Source organism: Harpegnathos saltator, unplaced genomic scaffold, assembly GCF_003227715.2.
Source record: "Harpegnathos saltator strain DR-91 unplaced genomic scaffold, Hsal_v8.6 scaffold182, whole genome shotgun sequence".
NCBI classification, from domain to species: Eukaryota; Metazoa; Arthropoda; class Insecta; order Hymenoptera; family Formicidae; genus Harpegnathos; species Harpegnathos saltator.
In genome coordinates this window covers 2,168,452-2,178,840 of record NW_020229964.1, presented here as the reverse complement: position 1 = coordinate 2,178,840, position 10,389 = coordinate 2,168,452, and the positions used below count along the sequence as shown (strand labels likewise).

At 47.3% G+C, this 10,389-nt stretch overlaps 1 protein-coding gene across 3 annotated transcripts in view; it reads right to left on the bottom strand.

The window, feature by feature from the left end:
• Nucleotides 1-86: 86 nt before the first annotated feature.
• LOC105182503 (neuroligin-1) overlaps nt 87-10,389 on the bottom strand; it is a 130,762-nt gene continuing 120,459 nt past the window's right edge. For all 3 annotated transcript variants that reach the window (XM_025297650.1, XM_025297651.1, XM_025297649.1), the window contains 2 exons: nt 6,980-7,144; nt 87-2,079 (listed from right to left, as the gene is read on the bottom strand). In XM_025297650.1, the coding sequence (XP_025153435.1) occupies nt 1,552-2,079; nt 6,980-7,144 (693 nt within the window). In that variant the 3' untranslated portion in view covers nt 87-1,551. The remainder of the gene's footprint in view (nt 2,080-6,979; nt 7,145-10,389) is intronic.

Below are 10,389 nucleotides of genomic sequence, written 5' to 3'. Positions count from 1 at the left end.
GCTTCGCATAATGGCGATCGGTTGCTCCGCTAGGATGAGAAAATCAGCAGGAGGAATTCAATAAACTCTGGAGAGCTGGCGCGAGCTAGCGAAAAATTGCCTTTATTTTCAGTGTATATTCCATGGAATCCAAATGGAATCTAACAGTAGAATTCTGGCTTCGCGCGACGACGCATCGGCTCGCGCTAGAGGTCGCTCGCGTCGGAACCGCGCCGGAAGTTCACGCCACTTTTTGAAGAACTATTCCCGCTCGGCTTGGCGAGAGAGCGAAAACCGCGACATCACGCGCGGCATGATTTCATGGCCGGCGGTAGGGCGTTGCGCCTCAAACGCGTCGGTTATTCATCGTCCATGCAAACGGCTCGCTTCAAACCGCAGAAAGTCCGTCGGACGCGACCACAGGCCTATTCCGAAATCGCTTTCGGAAACTTTGGTTTCAGTTACGAGATTGGTGGGCCTTAAACTAACCTAGATACGTTCCGTCATTAATCAGCTAATTGATTGTCGAGATAACAAGTAACTAATCTATCCATTTCTCTACCTAATATTACAAAGTTAATAGCTAAAGCCAAGTTTGTAAACAGAATTAGTACACGGTCATGAACGTCCAAGCGTGATCAGCTGTTCAATTACGGAACGTATCTAGGTTAGCTCAAGGCCTGCCAACCTTACAACTAAAACCAAAGTTTCCGAAACAGACCTCACTTGCGCGAATGCTGTGCGATCGCGCTTACGTACCATGTTCTTGCCGATATCGGCTGGCAAACCTTGGCGAACCGAGCGCGGTTCTCTTCCGCCGTATTCGGATAAAAGAAGAAAGAAAACGAACAAACAGGATAAATTGCCCCAACGAAAGCTAACGTGGAGTTTGATCGGTAAGACCGCTAACGTTACGTGTTAAACGCTTGAATATCCCCCCCTCTGCCCTCCCATAACAAAGTTATGTCGTCTTCGCCTTTCTTGGCCTCGCTCGGAGGCGCGACGAGGTTAGTTTTATACGCTAACGAAAGAGGAAAGTTAAGACAAAACGTACGCTTGCGTGGTCTCGCTAATGGATCGCGTGCGTGAGAAGAGCGGCCCGAAGAGAGAGAGAGAGAGAGAGAGAGAGAGAGAGAGAGAGAGAGAGAGAGAGATGCGGTCGTGGATGAATCCACCGAAGAAGTCGTCGCCATCAGATCAGGGACGAGGGAGTCTCGCGCTCTCCGCTCGGGCCTCTCTTTCTCTCGCATGGTGGAGGCGCCTGCCGCGGGAACGCGCGAATACTCCATTTTCGAGCATGGGCACCTGCGTATCGACCGAGCGGCTGTCAATAATCGCGCGACGTCGTTTTCCACACAGCCATCGCTAATATACAGGGACTGTCGATAGTTGCTGCATCGGTCATTTAACACCTCGGCGACTGGCGCGGCTCGCGAACGTTCAGTCACGCCGACGCCGTCGGCTACAACAAAGGCACTTTCAGCCTTCCGCTTTCCTTTTCCCGACACTCACGCTTCTCGACACTCATGGGGACCGTCCGCTTCGCGGTTGTACGCAGACAACGTGCGACTGTCAAGGTTTCCTTTCGTTCGCCGTCTCCTCGAGGTCCGGGTCCTCGTTGATGATGGAGATGTCGCGGATCGACGGCCTGCGCGTCTTCCAGGCCTCCGGCGGCGGCACCGGCGTGTTGGTCTTCGTCAGGAGCTTCGGCCCTGACAGCGAGATGATGATGGCGCCGGCAGGAGCGGTCAGGAGTATCGAGAGTACACACAATGTCAACACCGTCTCGGCGTACTCGACCTGTTTTCCATCGTCCTTGTCCACCTCATCGAGGGTACTGGGCCCCAAAGCCGCCTGCACGGTCGCCTTGGCCATCCACGACAGCGCGATGAACACCTTCTCCTTGAGGTTGAGGTTCGAGCCGATCCCGACCAGCACCGTGATGGCAATCCGGATGACGATGCCGGCGATTAAGCAGCCCAGGCCGAGGTACACAGTCTTGCCATCGAGCTCATTGATCTTGATCTGCGTGCCGGTGATGCCGAAGAGGATCGGCTCGAATATCATCCAGAAAATCTCGAAGGATGTGGCCACCGGATTCTGCAACGGGAAGACAAGTCATCATGATTGGAGGTTCTCAAGCCGCAATCGTCGGAATCTTGTTAGCCTACAGATCAACGCTGCGGATTCGCTCTCGTCGAACGTGAAGCTCTCCGAGCGCGACACTGTGCTGGGCCTGGGTCGTCTTATCTCGACGCTACAAGTGGTCGTTTTATCTCCATTTTGAGGCAAACAAGGCGGATTTGTCTCAGAGTTATTCAATATTTCATTACATCGAATATTCCAGAATTATTCATTATTAAATTATTTCAATATCCTCAGAGAACGGTTTAATATCGAGTCATCTCGCTATTTTCGGGCTCTCTTCTGCGATATTCGGTCATTTCAATATTTCGCCTACGTTTATTCTCGTTTTCGGAAAACGACGTATTAATTATGACGCGTAACTTGAGCGAATAACGAGCGCAATAAGCAAATGTGAAATAATTAAATGATATAATTGGTAAGCGAGTAACACACACGTAAAACGAACTTTTTCTTCCCGTTATTAATTTTTCAATCGACATTGAAAATTTCGATAGCGTTTAGCAGCTATGAATTATTCACAAGAAGCGAGGAGAGAGTACCTGTAAGGAGGAAGCGTTATTACTTTTTCCTCTTCGCCCCTCAGCAGATTCTATCTCAGAGAAATAAAGAAAGTTTGCGCTCTTAATCCCCTTATTTCCCCGATTATTAATTATTTAATTTCGATTAGCGCGCACGCTTTATCTCCAGCTGATTAAGTCCCGCGCATTAATGTATTGCTTGTTGAAATTAAGAGTAAATATTAAATGCAAGTAAAATATTGAGATAATGGAATATTAAACAATTTCGCGTACATATTTGCATAAAATACTTGAAGCGTAAGACCTGCAGCCATTCAACTTTCTTTCTCTCTCTCTCTCTCTCCCCCCCCCTCCCTCCCTGTTTCTCACTCGCCCTGTCTCTCTCCCTCTCTTTTTCTCTCTCGAGGCTCTCAGCTGGCCCTGCTTTAAGCCTCGACGTGGGAGAAACAGCAGTAAATAAACATTTGTAGCATCAAGGGGTGGGTTAAGAGCCCGCGCATTGTTGTACCTCGACATTCCTCATCCCGTCCTTCAAGGTCGACGGGATTTGCAGAATCGGTGTAGAGGCAAAATTTCGAGCCGGGAGAGATCTCGAGAATGGCGCCGCGCCGGGATAACGCGATTCCGCGTCTCGTTTGTACTTCTCCTCTTTTATTCGTCTCTTTCGTTTTTTTATCTCCGAAGCTCGTTATCTCTTTCACTTCTTACTTTCGCGAGACCTGTTTTTTTCCGCCGTCGGGCACGGGTGGCGCGTGCGCGGGTAGAAGGGTGTTAATTTCGCGAGGATTTTATTCGACGTGTAACGCGCTGAGAATATTAAAAAGCTGCCGGGTCCGCCGTGTAATGATGGGGTCGTAAAATGTTCCTCTGAAGGAAGATCGATTCCGAATTCGGCGCGATGATACCGCGCGGCATTGTCCATGCGTTCGATATCGGGATATGGAAATCTTCCAACGTCGCATGGAAATGCACGGAGCGTCCCGAGTTCATGCTGTGCAAGCTCGTATTTATCGCCATTGTTTACACGCGCTCGCGATGCGTAGGAAATCTCCGTCGCTATTGATTCATTTAATTTAATTCCGCGCGATATATTTCCGAATATAATGCTGACGCGGGCGTGGCCGAGTCTCACGCAAGGAAGCCACGATACATGTTAATGCATTCGCTCCTCTCTCTCTCTCTCTCTCTCTCTCTCTCTCTCTCTCTCTCTTTTTCTCTCTCGTGTGGTTCGTCCTTTCGTCCATTTTTAATGCTGCAAGTTTGCGTCAACACTGCACACAGGATGCTTCGCAATTATAAATAAAGACTCGACGGACTAGTGACATTTGCGAAAACAAACGGCAGATATTCTATCTGCGTACTTCTTTTTTTATTATGTAAAATCACTCGGCTGATACGTGACTTTATTTTTACGCTGCCGGAATTTTAGCCACCTGAGAACAAACAGGAGTCTGAAATTGCGAGAGATCTGAAAACAGTTCCGATACCGATCTCAGTCCTCTGGGACACAGAGTGATCGATCAAAAAGCTTGCGGCGTAATTATGATCGTTAACCTTTTTGTTATTACGTGCCACTATAGTTAGGCTTCCCGTTAAATGATCATTTAAGACGCCGCTGTAATGGCTTCCCTCGATGCAACCGTTTAGGACAACGCGTCACTGTAGTGCCTTTTTTTCTTTATTATGCATTCCGTGCCAGAGGAGGGTTTCCTGTTGCTGCGGAACTTTTTTCGCTCGTTTTAGCATTCGAGCAATATGCATTGGATGCTGGGAATGCTCTCATCTTTTGGAATAAGCTCATGAATATTGTACTTTTTTTCATTTTTTCTTTCTTTTAGACATATTGCTACCAAGTGTAAATTTTGCCTTAGCCTTTTGTAATGCCATGTTACTTTGAAGTGAACACATATCTGACATACCGATGTTCTTAAAATTATTCCTAAATCATATATGCATACATCCAGAAAAACCGTTACAAACCTTTTTTAGAATAAAATCTTTGAAAATTGTAGATTGACTGTTAATTTATATCTGAATATCAATATTTGTGCTGGCTCCACATTCTCTAATTCTTTTATACTCATGAGAAAAAATGGAGCTATAGAGGGTAAACGAAAATCCGCGAACGAATCGCTTTCAAGGTGATCATCTACGACGATTCCGCAAGTCACTTCGATTATTCGGCCGCTTCGATCCTTGACGAAATCCTTCGGTCTCGTTATTGTCGCGGCGAAACGGACGTAGAAGCGAAACCGGACAGTTTCCGTCCACCAAGAGATAGGCGAAGCTGCACAGCACGAGGGGCACTTGTCGAGTTATATCTATCGCGTCGTTTGGCAGTAGTCATCCTTCGCAATAAAAGGAACGGCGCGCGCGTGCCAAGGAGATTGCTTTTTGTCTCGTGCCTTTACCCGTCAACCCTCCCGCCGGACGTACGAGTGTTACGGACCTTTTCAAAGTCGCGGAGACGCGCGCTTGATATCGACAAACGGAACGTCGCTGCTGCCGCGTGGCGGCCGCCGCGCGAACGAGTGGGGGGAGGGGTGAATGACCGCGAGGCCCGGCAGTCAGCTGACGCACGGCCGCGCCGCTGGGACCAGGCCCAGCGCGTGACGTAACAGTGACGCGTCCCCCCTTCTCCGATTCGCGTCCGCAGTAGTGTAGCGACAGGTGCCATTAAGGCGGTTTTAACAGCGCCGCGCGCGCGGCTCGTCGTTGACGCGATCGTCGATGTCTTCGCTTCTACGATTCATAGAGAGATGAAACAAGATCTGTCGGAAAGCTGAGACCTGCGCGCGTCCGAAGGCCGCTTCCTCTTGATAACGAGTATTAATTAGCAACGTTGTGTCATCGTTACGGGAGATATCGATTGTCTCAAAGATGAGGCGAGAGATGATGTAGGCGATGGAGACTGAGAAACTTTAGCTTCTCCCGTCTCGTGCTTTATGAAAACAATTTGCGTAGCTGAGGTGGAAGTAATGATAACGGAGGGTTCTTGTTGATCTCCCGGTACCTCTGGAAAGTGATTTGTTTTACGGAATTGTGTATACGAAGGAGACAATGTTTGAAAGTCTCGGCGCGTTCACGAAAGAGCCGTTCACGTATCGAGAATCTTCTCGCTTGTCCTCTCGCGTTTTATCCGACAGCCAGGTCTTTCTTTGTAACTTCAGGATACCCTGTAGAAGCGCAGATTAAATTGCGCGCGATGATGTTATTTGAAAAGACAAGTGGAGCTCTGGTGTTGACTTTGGTACCTCCGGAAGTTAACCTAACTTGCGTACCGCAAACTTGTACGATAGGGAAACAGCCCTTAAAAGTCGCGGCGAGATTCGTGCGTCTTTGTTCGCCAAGACTCCCCCCTCGTTTGTTCTCACGCGTTTTTTTTAACTCGAGCCTCTCTTTGTGATTTGGGGCCACCCTGGGCAGATTAAATTATACATGATGTTATCATCATTCAAGAAGGGTAAAAAGAGCGCCGATGCGCCGTGTTTGCGATTGTCCCATAATAATTAAACCGGGATATATATCATACCTCGGGAGGAGCAGAAAAACCAGAGAGAGAAAGAGAGAGAGAGAGAGAGAGAGAGAGAGAGAGAGAGAGAGAGAGAGAGAGAGAGAGAGGTGGGAAGAAAGTACGACGTACGACATCGATGTCGGTCATACGGCGGTAATATTGACAGATGCCGGGCTACAGTCACGTCACGAAACGCGCGAAAGAACGTGTCACCACCGGCGCGGCGCGACGCGGTTATGCGAGAGACGACACGGAAATAGGAACGAGCCAGTTGACTCCCAATCCACACCCCGGATGGCAGCGATACGTCGGCCTGAATATTTCACGAGATTCAAGTTATTGGAATAGGAGAGCGAAGCGACGCAACGCGACGCGACGCGACGCGACACGTCATCTCGCCGATATCTCCGGTCCCCCTCCGATGGATGAAATATTTAATAACTTGCATTTAGAGAGAAATTAGGATATGGATAATTAAGAGGTCCCGAGATAGCGCCTCGTCCTGCCGCCGTCTGTTATACCGCTCTTGAACTTCGTCATATTCTCATCCCTCTCTGCCTCGGCACGCGCCGCCCGTCGAGCTTCGCGAAAACGGCACGTCGACTTGAAATCAGCAGCGACGAGAACATCCGACGGCGTGTCGCAGCGTGCTTGTTTCCGGGGGATTATTTAATTTGATTTCATTCAGAGCGGCGCATTCTCTGTCGGGGTTTTATTTGACGTGATTTATACGGGCTGCGGGGTCGGGCGAACGCGAGTTTGCGGTCAGTGATTTACTCTCGCGCGGGTTTGCACGGAATCGTGACACCGTTATACTCACATCGTCCACTTCCCAGCCTTCCTGCTGCCAAAAGTAGCAGCTGACGAAAGCTGCGGCCACGACCGCCAGCGGCCCAGCGCCGCCGAGCTCGATCGCCTCGCTGCCGAAGACTGCCAGCAGCCCACCCCCGAGTAACATCAGCACTCTCAGTGGCACCATGAAGGGCTGCAACATTAGCACGTAAACGAAGCGTTAGGCTACGACGTAAAGCGCCGCGTCACGATTACAAAGTGATTTATCGATCTCATTATTAAGTTTCCTCACACGGCCCGCGTTGTTACACAGGCACGGCGAAAGGCAAACTTGCGCAAAAACAGCGGGGAGAACTTCATCTTACGGTTCTGCGATGCTACGTCGTGAAAAAAGATCAGTCGGCGCAACTTGAATCGAGTTGAACGAACTCAATTTCAAGGTTGGTTTGTGTGTCTGTGTCTGTGTCTGTGTCTCTGAGTGCGTGTGTGTGTGTGTGCGTGTGCGTGTGCGTGTGCGTGTGCGTGTGCGTGTGCGTGTGCGTGTGCGTGTGCGTGTGCGTGTGCGTGTGCGTGTGCGTGTGCGTGTGCGTGTGCGTGTGCGTGTGCGTGTGCGTGTGCGTGTGCGTGTGCGTGTGCGTGCGTGCGTGCGTGTGTGTGTGTGTGTGTGTGTGTGTGTGTGTGTGTGTGTGTGTGTGTGTGTGTGTGTGTGTGTGTGTGTGTTGCGAACTGAGCAGCTGCATCTTTGCCGGAAAATTTTCGTGTTCTCTCGGTTTATTGGTCGAAAGCAGCTTCAAATTTCGTTCAGTACATCTGTCGTCATTCACCTCATCTTCCAACGCGAAATGGAGGTACTCGTGTTATGTATTAGGTTGTTCAAAAAATCATCAAGCGGTTTTTCCGATGATTTTCAAGACCGTTTATCTTATACAAAGAATGAATATTAATCAATGATATATTGCTCTTTTTGTTCAATGACTTCCTGCCATCTTTCGGTAAGCTTCATGATCTCATAAACTCGAAAAACTTCCTATCTGTATTTGTAAAAAACCGAACCAAGTGCCTTTCGATAGCGTCATCTTTTCCACTCAAGAAGTTTTGCAAGGACCGAAACAAATAGTAGTGGTGCGAGGTCTGACGAATACAATAGATGAAGCAACACATCCCAGTCGAGCTCCAACGATTTTTCGCGAGTCATCAAACTTGTGTGTGGTCGAGCGTTGTCACGATGGAGGACCACTCCTTTGTGATTTATCAATTCTGACCGCTTTTCTGCTATTGCTTCGTTCAATTTGTCGAGCTGTTGCCAGTACACATCCGAATTGATCGTAACATTCCTTGGTAAGAGCTCGAAAAACACCACACCCTTTCAATCTCACTAGATTGAGACCATCACCTTTCTCTGGTGGATGTCTGCTTTTGATGTGCTTTGGACCGGCTCATCGCGCTTGCTCCACGATCATTTTCGCTTCACATTGTTGTAGACAATCCATTTTTCATAGCCAGTAATCATGCGTTTCAGAAATATGTCGAATTGTTTACGTTTCAGAAGTTGATCGCATCAGATGTCTATGCGTCTTATGAGGTGAACTTCTTTCAGTTCATGCGAGATCTAAACATCGAGCTTACTAATGGAACCAAGTTGTTTCAAATGAAGGTAAAAGCTTTCAATCGGTATTTTTAGTGCCTCAGCGAGCTCATGAATGGTAGGACGTCGATTAGCTTCATTTAACGCCTTTATTTTATCATCATCAACCTCCGATGGTCGACCTGAGCGAGATGCACCTTTCATGCTGTAGTCACCAGAACGGAAATGAACAAACCAATATTGACATTGGCGTCTTTCTAGGACTCCGTCACCATAAACTTTAGGTAACTTTTCACAAGCCTGCACAGCGTTCTTTCCTTTTCGGAAGTAATAAAGTAAAACTTAACTCAAAATGCTCATGTTGACTCTCCATTTCCAAAATGTTATAGAAAGAATACCATGTTGATTGACTCGCGCACTTTTTTCCTTCATGGAAGCTATTAGATCAATCGGAAAGTTCCGTCCGTTTTTTGCAAAACATATGGCTTTATTTAAGAAATAAAATGAAAAAGTACATCAATCAAAATATTGTCCCACCAAATACAGAGCATTGCCTTCTTTCCGTGGATATTCCGCTTTGGCGCGAATTTTCAATGTTAAGGGTTGGCCGGAGTCGTAAATAGTTTTTCGACGTTTGGGGTTGTCAAAATAAATTTATTTTTCATCCCCAGTGATGATACGATGTAAAAACCCCTTTCTTTGTTGCCTAGCAAGCAGAATTTCGCAGGTGATTTTTCGCCTTTCAATGTCTCTTCATGTGGCTTCAGTTCATATGGGACCCATTTTCCTTCCTTGTAAACCTTTCAAACGATTGTAAGGCTTTCAAACGATCGGAAATGACAGATTGAGCACAATTTAACGCTTCTGCAAGTTGCTTTTGCGTTTGACATGGGTCTTCGTCTACCAATGCCTGCAATTCTTCGTCTTCGAATACTTTTGGCTGTCCAGAACGCTCTTTGTCCTCTACATAAAAATCACCACTTTTAAAACCATTCTCTGCATGTTTTATCGGAAGGAGCATTATCACCATAAACTTCTACAAGCATTCGATGAGCTTCAGCTGCAGTTTACTTCCAATTGAAGCAAAAGATTAACACTTCGCGCAAATGACGCTTATTTGGCTCAAATTTCGAAATTTTCGATGCAGTAAAAAACAATGTTATTGATGCAAACGTATATACCTTTATATACTGAATGTTATTGACAGATGTCAAAACAAACCATTAAGCTTCGTTTAGATATTAGAGGTTAACGACGGTTCTAGCTACAGCTACTTGCCGCTAGATGGACGGAACTTTCCGATTTACCTAATACAAGTGTCAGCTGTCAAACGCGTATGGGCTCATGAATTTAAATGCGTTCAGTATGTTAAATATACAACTAAAGCCATCTATCGGAAATAGACGCAATGACTTTTTGAACAACCCAATAGTTGGCTAAGCCTTTCGCTGATTGTGTACGAAAAGGGGAACTATATCACGCGGCATACAACAACCACACGCTCCGGCTTCGTCTTATCGCTCCTTCTCATTGTCGGGACTAAATTCCGCGCGGTTAACATTTTTACGCCGAGCCCACTCGAGTTTTATTCCATTTAACTCGATTGTAGTCTGCGCAATTTCCCGAGACTCGGTGCTTTTCACCTTTCCTCGGTGTATATATTTTCGCGGTACGAGAAGCAATTATCGCGTTCGGCGCTTTCGGAAGAATTTCCACGAAAGCGTCTCATAAGAATTGCTAATCGAGAGAATCAGCGTGTCGAGTCTCTCGTATATACACGCGTTTTAACAAATAAATTCCCTTTCTTTTGCACTGAAATAATTCAGCCTTCCGAGATAATTCAGCGATAAGCA